The following is a 26,113-nucleotide window of genomic DNA, read 5'->3' on the forward strand; positions in this document are numbered from 1 at the left end:
CCCCCTCAGGTGTGGCTATCACAGGCTCCAAGAGCAAAGGGCAGGCGGGTGGCATACTTTATGGGCCACCTCCCAGAACAGTAAACAGAGGCCTGACCTTGGCATGGGGGGTCCAGGGAGGAGGCTCATCTAGAGGGGATCTGAGAATAGCCACTTTTTTTTTCTTTTGGGTTACACCTGACAATGCACAGGGGTTACTACTGGCTCTGCACTCAGGAATTACTCCTGGCAGTGCCCAGGGGACCATATGGGATGCTAGGGATTGAACCTGGGTTGGCCATGTGCAAGGCAAATGCCCTACCCACTATACTATTGCTCCAGCCTCTAACCACTTCTTTATGCTTTTATCTCTACACTCTATTTGGGGGGTGGGAGGTGGGGGTTGCGAACCACACCCAGCAGTGCTGAGGGCTACTCCCGGCTTGGCTTGGGGCTTGCTCCCGATGGTGCCCAGTGGGTGGGGAAGTGCTGGGGAATGAGCCGGAGGGGTGGCGTAAGGGGCCCCTCACCTGACTCACTCTCCTGAAGGCCGCTGACTTGGACTTCCGTAAGGTTTCCCTCCAGTGATGTAGAGTGATTTTTATACATTTTGAAAAAAAGAGTCGAACATTTATTCTCCAAGCTTCATCCCAAAGATTCGGCTCTATGTGCGACAGGCAGGAGCCGTGCTCCGGGGCCCCCTGGGGCCGGCCCAACAGCCCTGCACGCCTCTGCCTTTCTCCCTCTCCCCAATAATAGGAGTGAGGCAGGCAGGGCAGGGAACCTGGGCTGGAGGGCAGGGGTGGGGGAGGAGTTTGGGGGGGTCTATCGCCCGGTGTCCCCAGGGGTTGTTCTGGAATCATCGCCTTCCCTGGGGACATCCCGTGTAGGCCAGGGCCGGTTCTAGCAGCCTCTGGCAGAGGGGGGAACTGTGACCTTATGAGGGGTGACCTCCATCCTGAGTCAACCCTGATGGCCCCCAAGCCCTAAAGCCCAGGAGCCGGAAACCGTCTTTCTCAGCAGCTTCGAGGACAGCAGGACAGCAGGGCTGGGGGGTGGCTTGTCCCGGGTGAGCAGAGGTGGGGAACAGAGACCCCTGGGCCCCAGGGGAAGGCCCCTTCTCAGCACCCCCCAACCCCCACCACCACCACCACCGCTGCCGGGCGAGGGCTAGGGCAGAAACTCTTCCTTGACAGGCAGCGGGGAGGAGGCCCCCAGGAGGATGGCAGAGCTGGGGCACAGGCCCCCGAGGGGAGGCCCCGGTGCTGGAACCTCAGGGGCCGGGGCTGGGGGCTGGGCCGGAGGCGGAGGCTGCTGCTGCTTCTTATTCACCTTGCGCTCCTTCGCCCGGCGGTTTTGGAACCAGATCTTCACCTGGGAGAGGGAGCGTAGAGAAAGGGTGGGCCAGGGGACCAAAGGGCGGGCAGCGAGGAAGGCCTGAGACAGCTGAGCTCCTGACACCCAGACACTGGTGAGTCCCACACAAGTCCCTCTGGGAAGAAACTGCCCTTCCTCCCCCAACCCCCAGGACGCTGTGCCACTGTGACACCTTCCTTCACTCCATCTTCTCAACACGGTGCCGAGTTGCCTCCTCCAGGAAGCCCTCCCTTGTTCTTCCCATAAGTGGCCCCTCTCACCTACAGAGAGGGGAATCACAGACTGCTGTAACCGATAGCTACCTCCTTTCTTCCCATTGTAGGCCAGAGCTGTTGGGTTTGGGGTAAGGGGATGGGTTTGGGCATTGGCTCAGTCTGTGACTGTGCTGTGAGCCAGGAGAGTCAAACTCTCTGCTCTTCCTCAGCGGGGTTTGCAAATCTGCCTGGTAGGAGGGAGGAGACTCAGCCATGGGGCTCCACATACCTGCCGTTCGGTGAGCCCCAGGTTGGCAGCCAGCTCCGACTTGCGCCGGATGGTGATGTACCGGCTGTAGTGGAATTCCTTCTCCAGCTCCAGGCGCTGGTGGTCGGTGTAGACCACACGGTATTTGTCCTTGGTCCGGGTCTTACCTGAGAGCAGCCAAGCCAAGAGGGGGGTGAGTGGGGAGAGGCTGAACAGGGCCCAGGCAGCTCCCTGGGGGAACAGCAGTCTGAGCCCTGAAGAACCCTTGGGTGGGCAGTAGAAGAAGACCCAGCACTTGTGGGCACTCCCAGCCGGGCACGCCGGTGCTGCTCTCAGGGAGGGCCAGGGAGCCGGGAACTGCTCCAGAGCTGGGTTCTAGTTCCTGCCTCCTGCTCCCAGCCTGTTCTGATCACGGTCCCAGCTTGGCCCAGCGGTGGCTATCCATGGCCTGTGGAAACAGCTTCCAGGCGGCCCTGAGTGGAGGCAGAAGTCTGGGAAGGACACGCATGTTGTCTGTTTGGTTATTTTTGTTTGTTTGTTTTGGGGTCGGCCATGTTGGCTGTGTGCAAGGCAAACGCCCCACCCGCAGTGCGATCGGGCTGGAGCGATAGCACAGCAGGTAGGGCATTTGTTTGCCTTGCACGCGCATGCAGCCGACCTGAGTTTGATTCCTCTGCCCCTCTCGGAGAGCCTGGCAAGCTACCGAGAGTACCGTGCCTGCAAGACAACGCCTGGCAAGCTACCCGTGATGTATTCAATATGCCAAACAGTAACAACAAGTCTCATGATGGAGACATTACTAGGCCCGCTTGAGCAAATCGTTGAACAACGGGAGGGCAGTGCTACAGTGCTACAGTGTTTTGGGGTCACACCTGGCAGTGCTCAGGGCTTATCCCAGGCTCTGCACTCAGGGATCACTCCTGGCAGTGCTCAAGGGACCCGAGAGGTGGTGCCAGAGAGGGAACCCGAGTCAGCCACATTCAAGGCAGGCAAGCGCCCTCCCTGCTATAGGATTGCTCTGGCCCCATGAACGTGCATTCTTTTCTTGCTTTTTGGGTCACACCCGGCCATGCTCAGGAGTTATTGCTGGCTCATGCGCTCAGGAATCACTCCCGGTGATGCTCAGGGGACCATATGGGAATGTTGGGAATCGAACCCAGGACAGCCGCATGCAAGGCAAAAACCCTACCCGCCATACTATAAATCCAGCCCAAACATGCATTTTTAACAAACTGCTCAGGTGTTCCTCAGGCCATAAGTCTGATTGAATGCCAGAGGCACGGAGGCCACCAGGCAGGCCAAATCTAAAGGGGCACTGGGCACTCTCGTTTCCTGTGTTTCGGACGAGAGCTGGGGAGAAAGGGCAACACAAACAGCTTAGGTTGCGGGGCTCAACTTCTGCAGGTGCCTGGAAGCTGCTGGCCCCCAAACCGAACCAGAAAGGATAGAGGCCCCCAGATGTGTCTCGGAGGACCCCGGCGTGGACCCCACCCTGGGCTAGGGCTCCTGCTGGCCATTGGTCGCTGCAGAGACCCAGCACCTGCGGTGGCAGGGGGCAAGTGCACCCTGGATCGGGGGGCGCTTCTGTTCCCACGGAGGAGGCAGCAAAATGAAATGAAGGTGGGTGAGGAGTGCTCTGATGAGCCTGTCTGTGTTTGATCTCTGGACCACAGGCTCCCCAGAGTACTGCTATGAAGCAACCCCACCAGCACCAAACCGGGAATAACCTCTCAAGTATGGCCCCAGAAAATATTTCATCCGTTATTGATTTATTTCAAAGAAAAACAGGTTGGGAGGACTGGGGGTTTAGGGAAGGTAGAGTGCGATCTTTTCTCTTTCCCTCTCTTTCTCTTTCTCCCTTCCTCCCTTCCCTCTTTCTTTCCTTCCTCCCTCCCTTCCTTCCTCTCCCCTCCCTCCCTCCTTCCCTCCCTCCCTCCCTCCCTCCTTCCTTCCTTCCTTCCTTCCTTCCTTCCTTCCTTCTTTCTTTCCTTTCTTCCTTCCTCTTCTCCCTCCCTCCCTCCCTCTCTCCCTCCCTTCCTTCCTTCCTTCCTTCCTTCCTTCCTTCCTTCCTTCCTTCCTTCTGTCCTCTCATTCCTTCCCTCCCCTCCTTCCCTCCCTCCCTTTCTCTCTCTTTCTTTTTCCTTTTTGTTTTTGGGTCACACCCAGATTACTCCTGGCTCTGCACTCAGGAATCATGCCTGGCAGTGCTCAGGGGACCATATGGGATGGCCAGGATTGAACCTGGGCTGGCCGTGTGCGAGGCAAACGCGCTCCCTGAAAGTATGATTTTTCAATGGAGTGGTCAGTCCATGAAGGCCGGGGGAGAAGGGGACTGAAGCAGGGATAGAAAGGTGAGAGAGACTCGGGAGGGGCAGGAGCAGTTATGTGGAGCATGAGGGGAATGGGAGGCACCGCGGAGGATGCTGAACCTCCAGTCTACGGAGAGAAACTTGGGTTCCACTCAATCTGGGATGTCTGCCCTGGCCGGGTTCTGGCAGGAGACAGGCCTGACCAAGTGAGGTTTCGTCTCGTTCTGGCCGCCACTTGGATAAGAGACAGTAAGCACAGGCAGGCCCCATCAGCCAGGGCCTGGGCTCAGCTGAGGTCCATCTGGGTTGGTGCCCAGGGCTATGTTTGGGGCCCGAGCTGAAGATCTGGGTGGAGAGGAGCCGGAGAGTCCTGATGGGCCTGGCTGGCGTGGGGGTCAGCTAAACACGATTCCTGGGTAAGATGTTGGACACAGCTATAAATAGGATGGCTCTCGGCCGCACCGGGTACCCTAGCAGGCCTGGAGACACACACTCCATAGATTGGAAAAAATGCTGCCCCGCCTCACCTGAGAGCCCCCAGCAGTCCCGGGGACCCTTGTCTGCCTCTCCGGACCCTTTTGCTCCAGCTGCTCCGTCCCCGTAAAGCCCAACAGTTTGGCAGGACGGTGAGGGGCTCCGGGAGCCAAACCCTGCATCTGGCAGGAGGCAGCAGATGTTCCTGGGTTTCCTGCCAGGGTGGCGGGACTGCCCTGGACACTTCCACATGCACTGACCTCAGCCCACCGCCCGCCCGACTCAGCTGCGGCCCCCAGCCAGGCCCGGCCTGGCTGACGGTCAAAGGGAGGGGCTGCCGATGCCTTGGCTCTGGCGGGGGCCCCTCCTGGGCCTGGAAAATAGAAGTCAGCCTCCAAACCCGCTCTGCCGATGCTGTGAGCCCGCCCCGTGACTTCACTGTGCTGGAGTCAGCAGGGAATCGGAGCACATATCTCCCCCCTTTGCTCAGACCAAGAGACCAAGGTTCAGAGTGACCATACAGCTGCAGGGGCCCGAGGGACAGAGGTTCCCCGCCCCCCGTGGCCCCTCCAGGGCTCCTCCTTTGGCACCCACAGCTGCAGCACAGGAGTGTTCACATTCATTCCTCATCCCTGTGCCAACAACTCAGACCTCTGTTTGAGGGCACAGGGAGCTGCTCTTGACTCCCCAAAAGTGCTAACAGAAGAAGCTTGGGACGGCAGGGCACCCCTCTACTTGTTCTGGAACGCCAAGGGGCCGGACCATGGTGTAGGAGGGGTTGGATGGCCCTGGGCAGGGGCTTCAAGGAGCCCACCCACTGTCCAGCCCTGAGTGAGATAGCGACAGTGGAGGCAGCTTCTCCTGGGCACCCAGCTCCCCCCTTTCTGATGGGCACACAGGGCACTCTGCACCTGTCCATCCTGCGGGGCTGTGGGTAGACACAGCCTCCCGCCCAGGCTCTTTCTTCACAGAACTGAGGGGTACGGGGGGACCAGACGGGGAAGACAGCTCTCACTGTGTGATTGTTCCTCTCCTGCTAGCTGCCAGTACTGAGCCAGCCCAGGGCCCTGCCACCCACCTTCTGGGCCCTGGAGAAGGATGGGAAAGTGCAGGAACCCCTTGGCCATCCTCTGCCTGGGGGAGCTGCCAAAGCACACAATTCCATGGCTAGGAAGGGGGCTAAGCGTCTGGGTACCACAACTATGGGCCAGGGACTAGGACCCTGCCAAGTGGAGTCTAGGGAGGGATACTGAAGCCTCCTCCTTGGAGCCCAGCGTGGCGACCTCTAGCCGCTGGGAGCATGCACATGACCTTTAACCCATGAGTCATATTTCCAGGAACCCATGCACAGACTTACTGGCCAAAGCTAAAGCTCTGTTGAAGGTTGCAAGCCCCCAGCACATGTGCCTACTGCCAGGAGCTGGTTGCTAAGGGTGGACAGCCTGGAGGGACATAGCAGGCCTAAAAAAAGATACAAACAAGCCCTTTGGGACCAATATGGAGCATGTTCTCATGTGCTGTGAAGAAGAAAGCAAGTGTCGAATGCTGTGAACACACAACTCTTTGTGGACCCTTGGTATATGACCTGAGAGCTCGCACAGGAGGCCAACAGGGGCCAGAGAGGGACGGAGGCTGGGAAGCTACCTTTTTCTGGAGGGGCGTGATGGCACACCTGGTGATGCTCAGGAGAAACTCCTGGCTCTGCACTCAGTAATCACTCCTCGTAGACTTGAGGGACCATATGGGGTGTTGGGGATTGAACCGGGGTTGCATGCAAGGCAAGTGCCTTACCTATTGTTCTATCTATCTCTCTGACACCAAGAGAGTCTTTGGAACTTTTGCATTTTTACCTTGTGCACTTGGGAGTTTGTATTTTGTAAGGACAATCAGGAGACACAGACACCCCCCCTTCCCCATGAGCACCAGTCCCTCAGGGAACCCAGGAAGGAGGGGCAGGCGATGTATGAGAGCCAGTGAGGAGTGAGTGAGTGAGCAAGAGAGTGAGTTTACCTGCAAGGGAAGGAGAGGCCAGGTGAGAGATTTACAGGCCCTTCGGACAGCTCTAAGGGGGAAGTCCAGGCACCTGGAATAGGTGTCGGATGAAGGCCGACCATTCCCAGTCACCTAATGACTAACCTTGTGGCCCATCCCAGGGCCCCTAGTGGGGAGGGAGAGTGGCAGAGAGGGTGGGAGCCACCAGCCCTCCTAGGATAAGTGCCAGGGGTAACTCTGGATAACTCACCCAAAGGGCAGGCTTTCTCTCTGCTCTGGCCTGGGGACTCACTGGTGCCAGGCTGCCGTGAAGATGCAAACCTCCCCTCCCCAAATCTGCACAGCCAACGACCTAGAAAGGACAGATTCTGGTCCAGTCATCAGACTCAGGGGGCTCTCATGGGCTCAGGGGTCACTAAGCCTCTAGAGTTCCCGGGGCCCTTGTCATTCAGGTGTCAGGCCACCTCCACCATCTCTGGAGGTGCAAGCCATCTGGTGATGCTCAGGGTAATTCCTGGCTCTGCACACGGGGGACCATATGGGATGCTGGGGATCGAGTTTGAGTTTGCCGCATGCAAGGCAAATGCCCTTCCCACTGTGTTTTGCCTCCAGCCCTGCCGTCTCCCCTCTTGGGCCTCATTTTCAGTATCTATTAAGTGGGCGTTGCATTATTCTACTAAGGACCAACATGCCCGTACAATGTAGGCTCTGATACACAGCTCATATTTCCCAGCTGGACAGCACAGGCCCAGAGCGCCCACACAAGCCACAGCGGGACTCTAGAGGCTGTTTCCAGCCTCAGAAACTGCACCAGAAGCGCCAGCCCTGAGGTGGTGGGCGATCCCTGGCACACAGTAGGTGTTCAGGGCAGGGGAACTTGCCCATTTCCAAGCATAGCAGGCAAGAGGGCTGGGAGTGGGTCTGGGCCCTGGTTGACCTGTTGCATGAAATTGTTTATTTAGAAGGTTCCTTCCCACTTGGAAATATGACGCACCCGCACCCAACTGTTTGTTGATTCTTTGATTGTATTTATTTTTGCACAAAAAAGAATTTTAAGAGCCACTTCCCTGAGAGCCTCGAGAGGCCTGGCCCACTGTAGGGAGAGGCCAGGAGCCCAGCAGCCTGCAGTGGGCCATCCCTCAAGCAGGAGGCTAAGGAGGGTTGAACCTCCGCCTCCAGGGCAGGCGAGGGGGGGGCTCCAAGAAAATCAAGTGGCCCCTAGACGGCTTTCTGCTGGCTCTGTGGCACTTGGGGCTGGGGTTCAATTCCCAAGGAACCCCTGCATGACTCATTGTGCGTGGTCCAGTCGTCCCAGCTGTGCATGGCCATGTGCCCAGACACACAGGGACGCACTCTCAGCCATGCGCAGAGGTTGGAAACCATGTCTGTTCCCAACTCCACCCTCACCTCTGCATCCTGGTCCCTGAGTACTGGGGGCTCTGAAACACCAGCAGGGGGCTGGGCGGGGAGGCTGACCATAACATGTACCTTCAGCCGTCCCCAGGTGGGCTCCCTTGCTCCTGAAACTTAGAGGAGGGCTGAGCATCACTTCCCAGCACCCAGAGACTCGACAGGGTCCTCTGGTGAGGTCCTGGGTCCATCTGTCCCTCAGCTGAAGGACCTAACAAGCAACTGAGCTTTGGGTGTCATGGCAGTTTGCAGAAAGCAACAACGGAGATTAAGATGGGGAAGGGAGCTATTTGCAGAAGCGGATGTTGGCGGGAGCCCTTGGGAGAGGAAGGAATGTCGTCTGATGGGAGACACGGGACAAAGGACACTGGCCCGGGAGAGGGGTGATGCAGCCAGCCCGCAGCTGGGGGACATGTGAGGTCCTGAGAAGCCTTGTTCCCCAAAACCCCAGGGGTGGGGACTTTCTGGATGCCTGTGGCGGTCCTCCCTGGCCTAGGAGGCTTTCTGTTGGGCTGGCCGCTGGGACCTACTCTGGAGAATGGGCCAGTCCTGGTTCCTCAGTGCAGCCCGGACTCAGGGTGGGGCTGGCATCTACACCCAGTCCCCTGCAGCACTCTCTGTATCACTGTACCCCTGGACCCCCTACACACACACACACACACACACACACACACACACACACACACACCAGGCCAACTCCACATCATCTTTTCCTGGCCTCCCCCACTCTGACTCGGCTCGGGGCAGCAGGAGAAGAAGCAGCAGACAGCTCCGGGGACACACTCGGAGCCAGTCCCGGCCTGGCTCTGTGCGTGGACGCAGGCAGGTCACAGGATGTGTGTGCGGGGCCCAGCTGACTCAGGGGTGAGATGAGGACAGGAAGCCTCCCGTTTCACAGGGAAGCATCCACCTTCCCCGCAGTCACCCGACAAGGCCGCTACATTGTCAGGGACAATGAAGAAGATCCCTGAGGTGGCAGGGCCGGGAGCGAGGAGGCAGGGGTGAGGCAGGGATGGGCCGTCCCCACAGCACGGGAGGGGCGGGGGGGGGGGTGTCTTCTCTGGCTACCCACGTGAGGACTATAAGCCACAAGCGGCTGTTGTATTCCGCTGGAACCAATTAAGGAAGATCGAAAGTGGGGTTGGGTTTTCAGTCGCACTGGGATGGGGGGTGGGGTGTTAAGGTTCCAGATGCCAACATCTCTGACCCCCTGACCAGAGTACATTCTCTGCCTGCGCACACTCCCCGCGCACAGGCCGGGCTACCACTCACCACCCACATCTTCCTTTTTTTTTTTTTATTATCAGGAAGCCCCCTAATAAGGGGCACTCTTGGCCCAAAGCAGCCTCTAGAAGGCCTGCCTCCCGGCAGTCTCTGACTTCCACCACTTGGAAGCCTCTTCCTGCCACGTCTGGGCCTCTGCTACCACAGCTCTGGGAATGTGGAAGTGAAGCCCGGGCACTCCTGGGTGCAGGCTGAGGTGGAGGTTCCCACTCCAGCCCCTCCTGGCTCCCTGCTAACTCAGGTCCCCTCAGCGCCCCTTGCAGGTGCGGAGTGTACCAGCTAACTTGCTGGACCCACACAAAACCCTTCCACTGCCGTGTTGGGCCTGTCATCATGAACCCACTGCTTCCTGCTCTTCCTCGGCTCCGGGACTGGGGGCCCTTCCTCCAGCCACTCAGCCCAGAGACCTTGGACCCATTTCCTGCCCATTAACATGGGTCCAGTTCCCCTGCTGCCACAGTCTTGGGTGAGGCCACTAGTCTAGTGGGACTGTGTGTTGGTCATAAATGTCCATATCTGAAAACACCACTGAGCCCCCAATAGTACCATTACCGAGGCAGAGTCTGGGGCCTGGGAACTAACTCACCCAAGAGAACTTCACCGGTGGGGCCAAGAGGTAGGGGTTAGGTAAGATTGAAAAAAAAAAAAAGCGAAGAAATTGTCCTACTCTGATTTATATAAAGCAAGCATGAAGCTGAGAGAAGACTGAATTGGGGGTTGGGGTGGGTAGGGAGGTCCCCCAGAGAAGACACTTAAACCAAGGCCTGGGGTTGAGAAGGTTTCTGAGTCTTAATGGGGGAGTACATTGCACAGCAAAGAGAATAGCATGGGCACCCGAGCTGGGGCATAGCAGGGCCACAGACAGAGCTTGGTTCTGGCCAGAAACTCCAGGCCCAGGGTTGAGTGATAGTACTTGGGGTAGGGTGTTTGCCTTGCAAGCGGCCGACCCGGGTTCAATTCCCAGCATTCCATATGGTCCCCTGAGCACTGCCAGAAGTAATTCCTGAGTGCAGAGCCAGGAGTAACCCCTGAGCATTGCTGGGTGTGACCCAAAAAGCAAATAAATAAATAAATAAAAGAAACTCCAGACCCTAGAAGGATGCCTGGCATCAGAGTATTTCACCTGTGTGAACAAGTGGGTGAGATGCAGGGGGCAGGTGGGAGAGGAGAGGGGTCTGGGTGCCGGGGGAGGGGAGGGGAGGATTTGATTTCAGGAGCCAGAGCAGACTAGGGTGAGCCTAGAGGGTGCATTTTCTCTAGCAGAGGATTCCACTGGGGCCCTACCAACAGGAGGGTCGAGTGCTGGCATTTCCCACCTGACTCCAGATTGAAGCGCTGTTTCCCCACCCAGGAGTGCCAGCCCCGCACTGAGAGCAGCCCGAGAAGACCCTTTCCCAACGACGTGCAGCCCCATGGCTCACCCAGCGAGTTCTGAGCGCTCAGTCTCCAGCATCTGCCAACGTGGGGGGAAACGCCCAACCAAAAAAAACCTCCTGCCACCTTGTAACTGGGTCACTCCCCTTCCCGCAGCAGCTGAGAGAGAAGGTGTCACACCACTCTGAGGGGAGGGGGTGGACTGGGGGGCTGCTGGGTCTTCCTGACCCTCTCCTAGGAAGGGGTTCTGGCTTTTATGGCAGGAGCTGCCGCAGGCCAGCTTGGGGCAGAGGCTATGGCCCACGGTGGGCTTTAGCTCATATTTCTGAGCTTCCTCCCTGGTGCAATGAGGCTGATAATGGGTCTCCCACTACTTAAGCTTGCTCTGGGACTAGAGAGGTCACCCAGGTCGCGTGTGCCTGGCAGGACATGGAGTTGGCCAGCGTACCGTTACCAGCCTGTCCGTGAGCTCCTGTGATGTGCAAGGCACGAAGAGAAGGATGGAGGGGTTGAGAGCGGCATCCAGCAGGACAGACTGTGGCTGGCAGGGCCAAACAGGTGTCTGCGGTAAATGTTAAAGCTGGGATTGGTGGGGAGGGAAGCAAGGGGGACTTTCAGAGGAGGCAGCCTTGGGGGAAGGGGCAGCATGGAGGAGAGAGGGGGAAGGTCAGTCAATGGGAGAGGCAGAGGCGTGAGATGGGTGCTCCTGGGCGCCCCAAGGCAAAGAGCCAGAACTGTGGGCACTTGAGCAATCTCTGTGTCTGACTCAAGGCCACGCCCTCTGGCCACCACCACCTTGATCTCCAGCCCAGTGTATTGTCCCAGTGGGGAAACTAAGGTGCAAAGAGCTGAAGCAGGTATGTATACCTGACTGACACTAGGAAGCCACAGACAAAGGCAGTCTGAGACCTGGAGTGGCCACGCTGGGTCTATCTGCTGCCTGGCAGGGTGAGGATGGGGCTGGTTGTCAAGAAGGTTTTGGGGGAAGGGGCTAGAGCAATGGCACAGCGGATAGGATATTTGCCTTGCACACCGCCGACCTGGAGCGATAGCACAGCGGGTAGGGCATTCGCCTTACAAGCGGCCAACATGGTCGACCCGAGTTCGATTCCTCCGCCCCTCTCGGAGAGCCCGGCAAGCTGTCCAGAGTATTCGATATGCCAGACACAGTAACAACAAAGTCTCCAATGGAGACGTTACTGGGCCCGCTCGAGCAAATCGACGATCAACGGGAGGGCCTTTACCTTTACCTTTACCTTACCGCTGACCTGGGTTTGATTCCCAGCATCCCATATGGCCCTACCGAGCACTGCCAGAAGTAATTCCTGAGTGCAGAGCCAGGAGAAATCCCTGAGCATCACCGGGTGTGACCCAAAAAAAGCAAAGAAAGAAAAAAAAAAAAGAAAGAAAGAAGGTTCTGGATGTTGCAGAAATGGGACTGGGCTTCCTAGAGATGCAGTGACCATCCCTAGCAGGATGGCTGTGGCTCAGCAGAAGCTGTGAGGAGAGGCCATGAGCCAGCAGAGAGGGTCTGGAAGGCGGCTGGGGGGCAGGGAGTGGGGGGGTGTTCCCTCCTTGAGCCTCGGTTTCTCCATGGGAAGTTGGAGCCTGCAGCCACACTCCTCTCCTGTCATCTGGGTGAAATCCCCTCACGTGGGGGACCTCAGCCACCCTCATGGGCCATTAACCTATTCCCAGGAGTCTTCAATGGAAAAGGATTTAAATCCTCCCTAATTTAAATTTAAATCCTCCCTAGCCACAGAGGGGAAGATGGAATGTGGGAATGCCTTGTACCGCTTCCTCTGCTGCCTCCATCCAGTTCAACAACCACTCAGGGATTGGGGGGTGGGGAGGGACACCCAGCAGCAGCTGCCTCTCCCCCCTCATCTCGCCTCCATTAGCACCCACTTCTCAGAACAGAGCAATGGGGAACAGCAGATGTCCAGAGGGGGCAGAGGAGCCAGCAGACCTAGCCCCCTGTCACAGACAGATGGGTGGGAGGTCCCTGATGCAGGGTTGGGGGCCCCCCCATACCTGAACCACAGGCTAGATCTCATTTCTCCCCGCCTCTCCCCAGGCTGCTCTGCTGTCCCCTGGTCATTCATTCAATAGGTAACGAGATGCACCAAGTGACATTTGGGAAGGAGCACAGTGATCTTGGTGACTGAGGTGCAGGGATGCCCCCCCCCCCCCCGGGAACTTTGCCTGGTGGGCCTGGGAGCCCCGGGGGTATAGACAACACCCAGACACACAGGCAGAGGAGTGAAATACAGGAGATGGGGCCCCAGGGTACTTGGCAAACTACTGGGGATCTCTCAGAAGAAGTGAGGTGGGAAGGTGCTGGCGCACCACAAGCCCAGAGAGTTTCCAGGGACAAGGAAGCAGCTCAGGCCTGAAGCCTGCAGTAGACATAGCACGGCCAGAGAGCCGGGGTGTGGGAGAGGAGGGGGGTCGCTGAGTGTGCAGTCTGCATCCTCAGGATGGGGAGTTGATGGCGCTCCAGCTGGGAGGTGAAACCACTGGAAAATATGAAACTGACTCATCCCACATCTCTCCAGGCCACTATGACTTGCACGAAACTAGAACATTCCTTGTGGTCTCTGGGCTTCAGTTGCCATCTGTATGTCCGGTCTCTGAGCTGTCCAGCTTTGAGATTCTAGAGTGCTCAGGGAGCAGAGTGGGGAAGGGGCAGGCATGGAGGGAACTGTACGACCAAGGGCTGGACCCTTTGGTAGGGTGCAGTGACCTGCCCTGTGCTGTCCTGGTCAACAGCAGTACTCAGGAAGCACTCTGGAGCCCCTGAATCTTCATGGCCCAGAAGAAGAAACTGAGGCCAAAGAGAGAAGGGGAACCCACCCCCATTCTGCCCCATCCCAGAACACAGCCAGGCCAGACTCCCTGAAGCTCCCTAGTCCTCTGTGGTGAGGGCCCAACCTGGGGCAACTACTTTCCTGGATTTTGGGGACCTCCCCCCACAAAGCTCTTGGCTTTTCCTTCTTTCTGGGAGTAAAAAGAGAAAAGTTCTTACTCTGAGACAGGGTTCTTTCCTGTCTGGGGATAAGTTTCCAGCTGAACTTAGAGATTAGACTTGGTCTTGGCTGTTCCTGTCCTCAAACACCAGGATTGGATGCCCCCTCTGTCTCTCAACAGTGCTGGGGCCCCTTCGGCCACCTCCCACCCATGGCACTGTCTTCTCTCTGGGTCTCTCCCCTGGAGAGCCTCCCAGTCATCTCCTAAATCAGCAGCTCTGTCGGGAGCAGCTGCACCCAAAGAACAGGAGAAGTGGGCTTCCTTCTCCAGTACCCCAAACATGGTGCCGCGGGACCCCCACAGAATGGTGGTCCTGCATGTCCCTCCCATCATCCTCGACTGCACCGGGTGGGCCAAGCCTCGGCGATCTCCAGAACCTTGGAAATGTGCTGTCCAGCCACCGCACACTTTTTTTCAAGGAGGCCAGATTTATACATACCAGCAGGTTTTTCAAAGGAAAACAAGAGTATCAGAACCTAGCCACTCACATCACAGAGGAAAACTAGGAGACCCAGAAAAGGACAAGAGAAATCAGGGTTTCCAGGACAGAAACACAGGGTTGGGGGGGGAGGGGAGAGGGCAGAGTGAGGGACAGGAGACAGTTTGCCCGGGTTCAAACCCCAGTCTCCCGATTTCTGCTTCCACAGCTGAGCACCAGTATTGAGCCTCTTGGCACCATAATTTCTCAGTGGCCATAGCACCATGCCACGCTGTGTGACTAAATGAATGGGTGTGTGCAGGCTGCCAGGATGGGGCCTGCTCACTACCTGTGTGTTACTTAGAGGTGTCTTGAGACCAGGTGTCTTGAGACACTCTCTGGGAATCGAGTGGGCAGAGCTGGGCCTCAGCCCCGATTGCCCGAGGGCCTGTGTCCCTGGGTCTCTCCTAAAAAAGTGTTGCATCCTAGCCAGGACATGTAGAACTACTGACCAGCACCCTCCCTGCGGGGGGGGTGGAGGGGGGGCCTGGAGGAGCTGAGCACGTGTGAGAGGATCGGGCAGGAGGTGGGGGGAGTCCCTGGCTCCCAGCTGGAGGAAGGGGAAGATGATCTACATCAAAGGGTGAGAGGCCTGTTTCCCGCCCCGCTGCCAGGTGGCCTTTGTCAGGAGGGGCTGACAGTTGGGACAATGGCCGCATCCTGTTCACTTTCCGGCCAACAGGGGTCACTACCGAGCCCAGGCCCAGCCTGTTACATGACAAAGGGGACACCTTTAAGGGAGGGGGTGCGCCGCCCCTCATTAGAGCTGGGTCTTTGTCGGTCCCTCCCCAGCCTTTGAAGAGGCAGGATCAGAGAGGCCTGCCTGCGGCAGCGGCCAAACAGCAGCCACCTTCCCAAATGCTCCATCCCCTCCCCCAGGGTCAAAAGTTCATGAGGGGGGAGAGCTGGGATAGGGACCCCTCCCAATCCAGCGGGGGAACGCTCTTCCTGCACCCCCCAGCTCCCCTCCACGCAGAGTGACCCACGGGAGTCCACATGCCGGCCTGCGGGGCTCTAATCGCCCGGGGATAAAGGCTGGGACCCCACACAGCTGCAGCCTCGGCGTAGCCCCGGACACAGTGCTTCACCCCTGGGGCCCCGGGTGAAGTCGGGCAGTGACTGAGAAAGTGACTTCTCCCGGAGCCAGTCAGGCAGTGACTGAGGCGCGGGGGAAGGGGTCAGAGACCAGGGCAAGGGACCACGTCCCCGAAGCCCAGCGGGGCGGGGGCAGAGGTCTGCCAGGGGCGCCCAGGGCCTCGCCCTGGCACCTGCCGGGCCCGGCGCAGTCTCGAGGGAGGGGACCTTACCGCTGCCACCGCCGCCTCCAGCAGCCACGCTGCGCCGCATCCACTCGTAGGGCGCCCGCCTCTGCGCTCCCGGCGAGGACGGTGCGCCCGGACCCCCGAGGGGCTGCACCAGGAGGCCCGGGCCGGGTCCCGGGGGCGCGGGCACCGGGCTAAAGTCCGGAGGCGGCCCGAATGCCAGTGGGGCAGGGCTGGCGGCGGGGGCCGCGGGCCCCGGGCCGTAGGCGGCGGCCCAGTCGTCCTTGGGAGCCGCGAAGGGCGCGCTCCAGGCGGCGGGGGGCGCGGGGCCCGGCTCCACGTGCGAGTAGCCGGTGAAGTCGGGGTACTGCGGGGGCGCGGGGTTGTAGGCTTGCGGGCTCAGGCCGAGCCCCGCGGGCCTGGCGGGGCCGGGGTACACGGGAGAGTCCTTGTCCAGCACATAGCCCACGTACATGGTGGCGGCGGGGCCCCGCGCGCATGCTGGGCCCGGAGCCGCCGCAGCCGGCCGCCCCGACGAGCCCCGGCTCACCTGAACCCGCCGGGCCGCCGCCGCGCCGCCCCACCCCGGCCTTTTATAGCCCCGGCCCCGGCGGGTTTGCATTTCAAAGCGGGGGGAGCCTCCCGGCCGGCCGGGAATCAAAGGGGGAAACTCGTCCGGGGCGGGGGGTTCAAAAGGAGACAAATTGCCGCCCCAAGCGGGAGGCGGACGGACGGACGCACCCGCGCCCGGAGGGGGTGGGCGAGTGGTCGCCGACACCCCGGTCCGCCCCGCGAGCCCATTCTACAGGTGAAACGCGGGTCGTCGGCGCCGCGGGAGACCCCGCGCCCGCGCCCCGTCGGTCCGGGCGCGCGCGGTGCTAGGGGCGCACGCAGACTTCAAACGGGGCGCCGTCTGCGGGGCGAGCGCCGGGCCCCGGGGTTTTGCGGAGGGCGGTGCGGAGGGGGCGGGGGACAGGTCACGACCCCGACCCCTCGAGTAACCATGAAAGCCGGGATGTTTTCCTCGGAAAATGCAGGTATGCGCATCCGCCAGTCTGCGGCGGCAGCTGGGTGGTTGGTTCACCGGAGAAAGAGCGAGACAGCGGGTGGAGGCATTATTTGAGGAAAGCTCTAGCTAGAGAACTTTGTCAGGCGGCCCCTGAGAAATAATGCGAATTTCAAACACCAGAGAAGAACTGTAGAGTGAGCCTGCGCTAACCCTCACGTAGCGCCCACCCCTACCAAGATGTTGCTGCACTTAGCTCATCCACTGCCCTCCCTTTTTTTTTTTTTTTTGTTTCCCCTGCTACAGTATTTTGAAACAAAAGTCAAACACCATGTCATCTTATCCCCTGTAACCCTTGGGCATTTTCTTACAGAACATGACATTAGCACCCAACACAAGTGCCTGGGTATTGTCTAACACCAGTTCATAGTCCAACTCCATTCAATTCCAGATGGTTTGGGAGGATCCGATCCAAAAGGATCCAATTCTCCCCACTTTTTTTTTCAAGGTGGGAGGCACACTCACCTGTGCTCAGGGTTTCCTCCTGGCTCTGCACTCTGGAGTCACTTCTGGAAACTCAGGGGACTATATAGGGTGCCAATGATGCTGGGTGGACCTTGTGCAATGCCCCGATTATCCCTGGGTAGTTGATTCACTGGAGAAAGAGCGAGTCCTGATCCTGTTTGTAGAACAGGGGTCCTTTGCTCTAGCCAACGGCCTGTGCCCCTCTTCCCTGCAAACATGCTGCATAAGCCGGGGTAGGAGATAGAGTTGAGTGGCCATCCGCCAGCTAGGAGTGAGGAGCCAAGTTTGGGGGCTCGGGGAAAAGATTCATGTAGGAAGATGGGATGCCTCCCACCCATGAGAGCTTAGCGTCAAACTCTCTAATGGGGGTTCTAGACATTTCCCAGGGGTACCCTAAATGTAAAGGGGCCCCCAAAGGTGGGTGAAAATCAGGATCTTATCTAGTTCATCTTTCCCTTCCCAAGGTCATGCCATGAGCAGAGACAGATTAGCATGGTCTGGGGCCTTGACACAATGATTCCGGCCTCAAGATCTGTGTTCAGAGATTCTGCAGGGCCGAAGAGACAGGGCAACAGCACAAGCCTGTGCTTTGCATGCAGGAGACCAGGTCTGAACCACAACATCATATGATTCCTGAGCACCACAAGGAGAGACCCTCCCCTGAGCACCAAGCCAGGAGTAACTCCAGAGCACTGCTGGGTGCTCCCGGAAAGAGAAAGAGAGTGAAGGAGAGAGACAGACAGAGAGAGAAAGAGAAAGAGAGAGAGAGGAATCAGGGTTCTCTAGGGCTTCACAATGGTGCCAACAGAGACGCCAGCCAAGTATGGACCCCTGTGTCCCTGCCCGCCACCAGAATAGGAGGGAAGCCTGCACAAAGCCAGAGGCTGGACGGCTAACCCAGGGCTTCCCCTGCTTAGAGAGATGCTTCTCTTTGGGACCCAGGAAGAGTGACTGCACTGAGACCAAGGCTCTGTGGCCGGGGAGAGGCCACCTGGGTGGTCTTGGACGTGGCCAACACACGGTGGTCTCAGCAGGGGAGGCTCGGTCCCCAGCTCAGGCCTCTCCAGAGTGTTCTGTGCAGACACCTTTGGAGTGCTGTGACCCAAACCAGGCTTTCCAAGGCTCTGCTCTCACTGGGGGGCGCACAGGAAAGTGAAAGGGTCCGGAGCACCGAACATTCCTCTCTGCTCAGATCCGAGGAAGTGCAACCCAGAGTGAGTTTGGGGAGGAGGACAGGGTAGAAGTGGGGAGAGAGGACAGAGAGAGAGAGAGAGAGAGAGACAGAGACAGAGACAGAAACAGAGACAGAGACAGAGACAGAGACAGGAGAGGATAAAGGAGGGAGGAAGAGAGAGAGGGAAGGAGGGAGGGGAAAAGAGAGGGAGGTAGGGAAGAAGAGAAAGAAGAAGAGAGGGAAGAGAGAGGGAAGAAGAGAGAGAGGGGGAGAGAGAGGGAAGGAGGGAGGGAAAAAGAGAGGGAGGTAGGGAAGAAGAGAAAGAAGAAGAGAGGGAAGAGAGAGGGAAGAAGAGAGAGAGGGGGAGAGAGAGAGAGAGAGAGAGAGAGAGAGAGAGAGAGAGAGACCTATAAGCACAGAACTAGCTCTCTAGAGGGCGCCAACATAACTGGGCTTGCATTAAAGAGGTAACGAGCTCACCATCCCCGGAGTATGCAAGTGGAGGCTCCCTGTCAGGGTCCTCATAAAGGGTGCCTGTTTTGAGGGGTGGGAAGCTTGGTGCCCTCAGATTCCAAGAAGATGCTAAATCAACCCCAGGTGGTAGGCCTAAAGAATGGGCTTCTCCAGAGATGCATGTGTGCGTCTGTCTAGTCATTTGATAAATATGTACTAACACAGGACAGGGCAATATTACAGCAGGTCTGTCACTTGCCTCGCCTGTGACCAACCTGGGTTCCATCCCTGGTGGTTCCCTGAGCTCCACCAGGAATGATGCCTGAGCGCAGAGCCGGGGGTCAGCCCTGAGCGTGTGTGCAGCCCCAGGGGACCCTGGCTTTGCAGAAGGCACAGACCAATTTGGAGGGAGAGTGTGGGCAGTGGTCTCTAGGGTTTCGAGGAGAAGGAAGAGCAGGGGGAGATGGGAACCCCAGGACAGGGCAGCAAGGAGGGAGGAACACTGTGTCCAGTCTTGGTGGGGCTGCAATAGGTTCTCCATGGGCCAAGCAGGGACTATTTTCTGATGAGGGAGAGGACAGACCCGGGAGTCCTGAGCATCCCACAGGCGCCAGATGCTGTCCCTGCCCAGAGTGAAGGCTTGGTATGCCTTTGCCACCCCCCACATGCCCAGTGTTGGGCACTGGGCTCAGTTGCGGGAGGACCCCTGAGCATGGAGATCCAGGCATCTGGTCAAGGTCACGTGGGCACAGCAGGAGCAGCAGAAATTGGGGTTCCTGACCCCAAGGGTTCCTCACTGCCCAGTCTACATGTCCCAGAGCTGCTCAGGAAAGGAGTGAGCAGGGCACCCTGAACCTCCGGGTCACATCCCATCCTCCAGAGAGAGAAACTGAGGCCCTGAAGCCTAAGGAAAGAAGGTCTCTGCATCGCTGCAAGACCCCTTAGCAGCGCCGGAGAGATAGGCACCTGCCTTGCACGTGGCTGACCCAGGTTCCACCTCTGGCCCCTTGTGTGATGCCCTGAACAGCACCAGGAGCAGCCCCTGAGCTCAGAGCCAGGAATCAGCCCTGATCTCCGCGGGCTGTGGCTGTGGCACTCAATCTGTCGGGGTCTGTCCATGCTGAGTTCAGTGCCCTGTGTTGGAATCCTGGGCTCTGCTCCTTGCCTGCTCCGTAGCGCCATCTGCAGGAGCGTTTCTGAGCCAGGCTTGCGCCCGCTGTCTACCCACACTGACTCACCTGCAGATGGGCAGCCCACTGGGCCACGCTGGCCAGAGGAGCTCAGGAAAGTGACACCCCCCCCCGCCCGAGGTGGCGCAGGAGGGAGTTTATCCTTCACCCTCGAGCCCCTCCACCTCTCCAGCACGCCCCCAGCCTCCCACCTAGGAGACCACCACCAGAGAGTGGAGCCAGTCTGGGTGAAGGGTGAGCCGGGGCTGTAGCTCAAAGCCTGGCTCAGCGTCCAGGGCTGGGGTCTGTGATTTAGCCCCCTCCCCGACTCCCCTCACCCCTCCTGGCTCTGGTTAGGAGTCACGTGACCGTGGGCCTCCTTGGGGCCTCCTTGGGGCTCAAGGTCCCTAAGCAGGTGGGGAGCTCCTGGCTCTAAAAGCAGCTTCTCTTCAGAGCGGCACCTGGGTTTACCCCTCTCCTTGTGGAAGCCCATCTTGCATACCCCAATAGGGCCTTCTGGGGTGCAGCTTAGTGACCACATAAAGATCTTGGAGATAACTTGGTTCTTAAACCTGCAGAGAAAGGATCTGGGGTTGGTGCTATGCTGGACGAGGCTGGCTGAAGAGGCTCCGGGGTCACCAGTGAGTTTTCTCAAAGGGTCAGGGTGCAGGCTGTGTGTGAGAGGGTTAGGGTGCAGGCTGTGTGTGTGTGAAAGGGCCAGAGTACAAGCTGTATAAGTGTTGGGGTACAGGCTGTGTGTGAGGGTCGGGGTGCAGACTGTGGGTTTGTAAGGGCTGGGATACAAGCTGTATAAGTGTTGGGGTACAGGCTGTGTGTGTGAGGATCCAGGTGCAGGCTGTGTGTGAGGGTTGGGATACAGGCTGTGTGTGTGTGTGTGTGTGTGTGTGTGTGTGTGTGTGTGTGTGTGTGTTGAGGCTGGGAGGCTGGTCCTCACCCAGCGCCTCACTGCCCTCGAGCACTGCCGGGAGCGGGCTGGAGCCTGAGCACTGCTGGGTGTGGCCCAATAACCGAGCACACATGCAGGAAAGAGCAGCTGGTGGGTGCCTGCCCCCAACTCCAGCCTTCTGGAAACTCTCCCAAGGGCTCTGCAGGGCTTCTCCCTCCCAAGCTGCACCTCACTCTGTGACTACGAGCCAGAACCCCCCTGCCCCCGCGCCCCAGGAAGTGGGGCTGTGAATTCCTGCTGTACTCCAGGCTGGGGGAGGGGGGTCTAGGGGGAGGGGCGTGTCGAGGCCTCTGTGAGGGTCTTTGCCTTCCAGATCCCTTTCCTCCTTTCCTCGGGCTGACTGCTGGGAGCGCTCTCTGCTGGTCATGGTGGGTACTGCTGGAAGGCCCCTGATTGCTTAGTTGTCACTGTTCGCTGTGACCATTCGTTCCCCTTCCCCTCCCCATGGGGGCCCATTTCCTGCAAGGCCGGAAGGCAGAGCCCAGCACACAGCCTCTCAGGGAGCAGAGGGCACGCTAGAACCACAGGCCCAGCACAGAATGTCCTCATCCCAGGAGACACCAAGGTCAGGGAAAGGAAGAAAGGTCACTTCGTCCGTCAATGGTCACGTAAGGCCTGGGACCTGGAAGTTCCACATGCTGTGTTGGGGTGTTCCTGCATCTTCTCCCATAGGTAGTCGGGGCAGGAGCCTTCGTCTGTGACCAGCACGAGCCCCTGCCTAGCTCTGCTAACCCGCCACAGCACCCCCGTCCCAGCAGCCCCCTGAGACAGAAACCAGGCTCTTCCCACAAGGGCTGGCATCTGACTCCTGCCACAGTGCTCCACAGCATTCTGTGTGGGTCGGTCTGGGCTTTGAGATCCAGCCCGGCCAAGCCCCCCAATACTGCTGCAGGATGTGGACGAAACAATGACAAATGCGCGAAATATTAAGATCCTTTTGGCTTTGGGGCTGGAGAGGTAGCACAGCCGCTAGTCATTTGCATTGCACGTGGCCAACCCGGGTTCAATTCCCAGCATCACATATGGTCCCCCGAGCACCGCCCAGAGTAATTCCTGAGTGCAGAGCCAGGACTAACCCCTGTGCATTGCTGGGTGTGACCCAAAAGGGAAAAAAAAATCTTTTTGGCCTTGCTTCTTTGGCAGTGCTATTCCCTCTGCTTAGAACTCTGTTCCTGTCATTGCATCATTGCCTCTGCACATCAGGGCTCAGCTGAGAAGCTTCCAGAGACGCTTTCATTGCCTTAGAAAGCAACAGCCGGGGGCCACTGAAGCAATAGTACAGTGGGCAGGGCGCTTGCCTTTGCACGTGGCTGACCGGGTTTGATCCCTGCCACCCCAGGTGGGTTTCCGAGCTCCACTAGGAGTGATCCCTGAGCCTGACAGAGACAGGAGTCAGCCCTGAGCATCTCAGTCTGTGGCTCCAGGACAGAAAATAAACAAACAAAACCCAGAACCTATCCCCGTGCATTCTCACGGTGGCTGCCCCACACAGAGGGTGCTGCAAGTTGGGATCGGGCTGGCCCTGGTGTGTGCCGTGAGCTCTAGGCAAGCACCCAGTAGGTGCTCAGGCATGCCATCGCAGGGCTCCATGGTGGCAGTGACAGGTTGTCTGGGGCTCAGGAGATGGTGTCCCAGAGAGGGTGGGTTGTCCAGGCGCCAGCAGGGTTGAGAGAGGCCGCGGAACTGCCAGCGTCTGCTCTGTCCTGGTCAGCACAGGCCTAGGAATCGAGGGTGGGGTTGGAGCCCAAAGCCCCCACTGGTCCCTCTGCCTGGCCTGAGGACCCTCCAGTGTCCAGGAAGAAGGACCCATTTTGGCCTCTTCTGCCTGCAGCTGGCCCACCCCCAGGCGGGTCCCCTCCTGTCCCTGCAGGCTTCAGCTATGTGCCCTCTGCTCTCTGGGCTACGGTTTCCTGCTGCTCAATGGAAGCATGGGGCGGGGGAGGGGGAGGCTGGACGACGTTGCTGGGGACCGTCATAGCCCAGCGTGTGTGGACGCTGCGACCCACATCCAGCCTCTGACTTGGGACACGCATGCGGCTCCCCTGCGGCCCCGAGGGAGCGGGCGGGCGGACACAGGGAGCGTGGGAGAGGCAGATGCGAGTGTCTGCCGGCCTCCTGGGAGTTCTCCCACTCCCTGCCTTCCGGACGCCCCTCCCCAGCCCCGTGGAGAGCCGCCGGCTTCCGGCTGTGATGAGCTGGCGTGGGAGGGGGGCTGGGGTCACCAACGCTGCCTGATTCACTCCTCCAGAGAAGCAGATGGGCCCCAGCGTCCCGGCAGGCGCCTTGAGCCCCATCCTGCTCCAACACTTGACAAAGCCTCTCGCCCTGCTTTCCCCCAGCCTGGGTCTCAGTTGCACAAACGCCCCCGACCTGTGCTGGAGGGGGCAATGAGGGATACAGTTTTCTTGCTTTCAGGCTTGCACAGGACAGCCCAGGCCCTTTTGACAGCTGAGAGCCCAGAGTGTGCTGACCTTGACTGACCCTACCCTGGTCAGGACTGCTGAGTATATGCCTACTTGGGGGGCTACAGCATGAGAACTGAGCCTCTTCTCTCTCTCTCTCTCTCTCTCTCTCTCTCTCTCTCTCTCTCTCTCTCTGTGACCCTCACGCAGGGAGCCCTGTGCTCTCAGCTCTGTGCTCTGCCCAACCCCTCAGCGTGCACACAGGAGGATACTCTGGGCCCCAGGTGGGGGGACATGGTGACAGGCTGCATGAGAACCCCTGCAGGGGCCTTGCTGCGCCCCAGAATTACACTGCCAATCACAGCAGCCTAAGCAATCGGGATTCAAGTACCTTCCTCCAGGGGGAAACTGAGGCTCAGAGACGTGCAGGATGGACCTGCGGAAGCTAGGAGCCAAGCCCAGCGCCATCTTCCACCCTGCCCTGCCCTGCCCTTCATCATGGCCTTCCCGCCAGACTGCCCAGAGGTGTCTGGAGCGCCTTGGGGCATGCCCAGAGGCTCTCTGCTTCCCCCAGCCCATGTCAGCAGGAGGGGAGGCAGAACTCTGGTGCCTGCCAAGGGTTAATGGTGGTAGGGGCTAAGTGGTTCCAGATGGGCGAGTGGATGACTGGGCTGGCCGGAAACCGCCGGCTGCCAGCTTCCCCAGGGACCCACCACCAGCCTTTCCCCACTCTGGGCTGCACCTCTGGCCCCCAGCTGTCCCCCTGTCCTGGGGCCCATCAGCCTCCTCTTTCCAGTCAGTGCCTGGCTCTAAGGAGCTGGCAGACAGGAAGTCCTTCCAGTGCATTTCGTGTAATCTGCAGATTGGGAGACTGAGGTTCAGCAAGGATGGCATGTCTGCCCTATTCACGCGGCAGTCACGCGGACCCCTGAGCCCCTGATTGGCTCTTCTGGATCCTGAAGGTCACGATGCCATCTTGCCACCCTCAGTTAGTCTGCTCTGGTCTCTGCAGTTGGGCCAAGGCTTGGAGGGTGGGTAAATTCTGGGAGGGGGGTTGTCAAGGCTGATGGGGCTTCTGAGCCTAGCTCTGGGCCCCGTCAAGTCCCTCGTATTCTCGGACCCCACAGAAGCCCCTATCTCAGGAGGAGACACCAGCTGTATCACACCCCATGGTCTGGGGTTGGTGGACCCCGGTGTCCCTCTGTGAGGCCCCGCCCAGATGTTCTGCTGAACAATCCCCTGGGCCCGGATAGAAGATTCTCACCAGTCCACAGTTCAGACCTGGGTGAACCCTGACCTCTTGCTCACTCTGGGACTCAGTTTCCCCCATGCACATGTGGGAGGGAGGTCGATCCCACTCTCTAAGCCCTTTTATTTATTCATAGCACTTATTTTTGGTTTGGGGGCCACAGTCAGTGGTGTTCAGGGACCCTCCCAGCTCAGTGGTCTGGGAGCTACTTTGGAAACCACAGGAAGGTGGGCACTGAGCCCAGGTCCCCTGCTTAGAACCCTCCAGCCCTCTGGAATGATGCCCCAGCCTGGGGGCCCGTGACCCTGAGAAATGGGGTTAGGGAAAAATTGAGGCTCGCAGGCCCGTCTACACCGCAGTTCTGTGAAGATCCGGTTGTCGTGTTACTAAAAAGATCTGCTTCCGCTCCACCCTGCGGGGCAGTGGGAGCTTGGGAAGCCCACCCTACTCCTCTGGATTGAAGTTTTCTTGCCTGTGAAGTGGGGGGAAAACCTTTCCTTGGAGACTGAGAGATGATTCAGTGGCTGGGGAGCTCACCTTGCCCACTAGTGATGCCAGTTTGATCCCCGGCACCTCATCTGGCCTCTTGAGCACCACTGGAGTGATCTCAGAGCACTGATCCCAGGGATCGACCCACCCCACCCCCCAAAATGTTCTTTCCTTGGCCTGGGGGATGACTCAGTGCCTGCCTTGCCAGTGTGAAGTGGGCACTGGGGTCCTTGGGGCAGCGTGAGGGTCTGACACTCTGGCATCCCCATGGACAGTCTTGGAAGGTATTTCTCAGCCGCCCCCCAGTTCCCTCAAGCTCCACCTTTTGGGTGTCCTTCTGGTCTCTTGCCCTTTGTGGGGACCCTGCCTGTGAGTTGTCGGTGCCCCCTGTAGCCTGGGCAACCCTGCTCGAGGGTGGGGGGAGACACCATCTCACTCCCAGTGCAGAGTCTGAGCCCCCCTCCCCCTCGTGGAATGGATGTCAGCAGGACCAACTTGGGGATACTGAGGCACAGTGTGGGCCCCACCCGTAGGTGCCACCCGAGACAGGTCAGACCACTCTAATAAAAGTGACTCAGCGGCTGGGCTGGCGTGGGCCGTGGAATTTCTAAACATCCCCTCACATCCTGAGAGGGCAGGCAACGGGAGGGAGGGAGGGAGCAGAGGGAAAAGAAGAAAAACAAGAAACTTGGGGGAAAAGAGGGGAAGGGGGGGGGACTGAAATTGAAAACAGACACACGCGTCCACCCTCCCCGCCCCATGCCCCCCTTCTCCTGAGCCGGCCAATCAGAGGCCGCCCTGCAGCCTTTCCCCCAGGGGGGCAGGGAAGCAGCACACAGGGCTGAGAGCAACCCCCGCTCGCCCCGTCTGGGGCCAGGACCGCGGCTCTGCAAGCAACTTGGAGGGAGCAGAGGCGCGGAGCAGAGAGCAGAGAGCTGGCGCCTGGGCACAGCCCGCGGCCGGCCAGCAGCAGCCGTCTGCGCTGGACAGGCCAGCCCGCCCTGGGGCGCCTCTGGTCCTCTTGGGGATGCTGTGGGACTGAGCCCCTGTCCTGCCGCTGCAGCCACGACTCCCTCCCGCCCAGCCCACCGCAGCGGCTCAGTCACAGTTCTTCCTGCCCTCCTCCCTCACCACTGCCCCGGTGGGATAAGGGGAGAGGACAGTGAGGAGGACTTCCTGGAGGGAGTGACGGCCAGCCCAGCGCTGGGGTCTGTGCCCACACCACCGGGCATCGGAAACAAGGTAAGT

The 26,113-nt window shown here is 59.1% G+C and overlaps 1 protein-coding gene across 1 annotated transcript; it reads right to left on the reverse strand.

Annotated features, from left to right (window-relative positions):
- Positions 1-1,149: 1,149 nt before the first annotated feature.
- On the reverse strand, positions 1,150-15,942 carry CDX1 (caudal type homeobox 1). The gene is made up of 3 exons (XM_056124628.1): positions 15,477-15,942; positions 1,840-1,985; positions 1,150-1,353 (listed from the first exon to the last, which is right to left on the reverse strand). Exons 1-3 carry the CDS (start codon positions 15,904-15,906, stop codon positions 1,150-1,152), a joined length of 780 nt encoding a protein of 259 aa, XP_055980603.1. The 5' UTR covers positions 15,907-15,942.
- Positions 15,943-26,113: the final 10,171 nt, after the last annotated feature.

This window comes from Sorex fumeus, unplaced genomic scaffold (genome assembly GCF_029834395.1).
Source record: "Sorex fumeus unplaced genomic scaffold, SorFum_2.1 ptg000051l, whole genome shotgun sequence".
NCBI lineage: Eukaryota > Metazoa > Chordata > Mammalia > Eulipotyphla > Soricidae > Sorex > Sorex fumeus.

Bases quoted from the DNA above. Each gene is read 5' to 3' on its own strand.
- CDX1 (XM_056124628.1), bottom strand. From the start codon at position 15,906: ATGTACGTGGGCTATGTGCTGGACAAGGACTCTCCCGTGTACCCCGGC. The intron at 1,986-15,476 runs GTAAGGTCCCCT...GGCTGCTCTCAG, and splicing joins TGGAGGCGGCGGTGGCAGCG to GTAAGACCCGGACCAAGGAC. The intron at 1,354-1,839 runs GTATGTGGAGCC...TCCCTCTCCCAG, and splicing joins TGGGGCTCACCGAACGGCAG to GTGAAGATCTGGTTCCAAAA.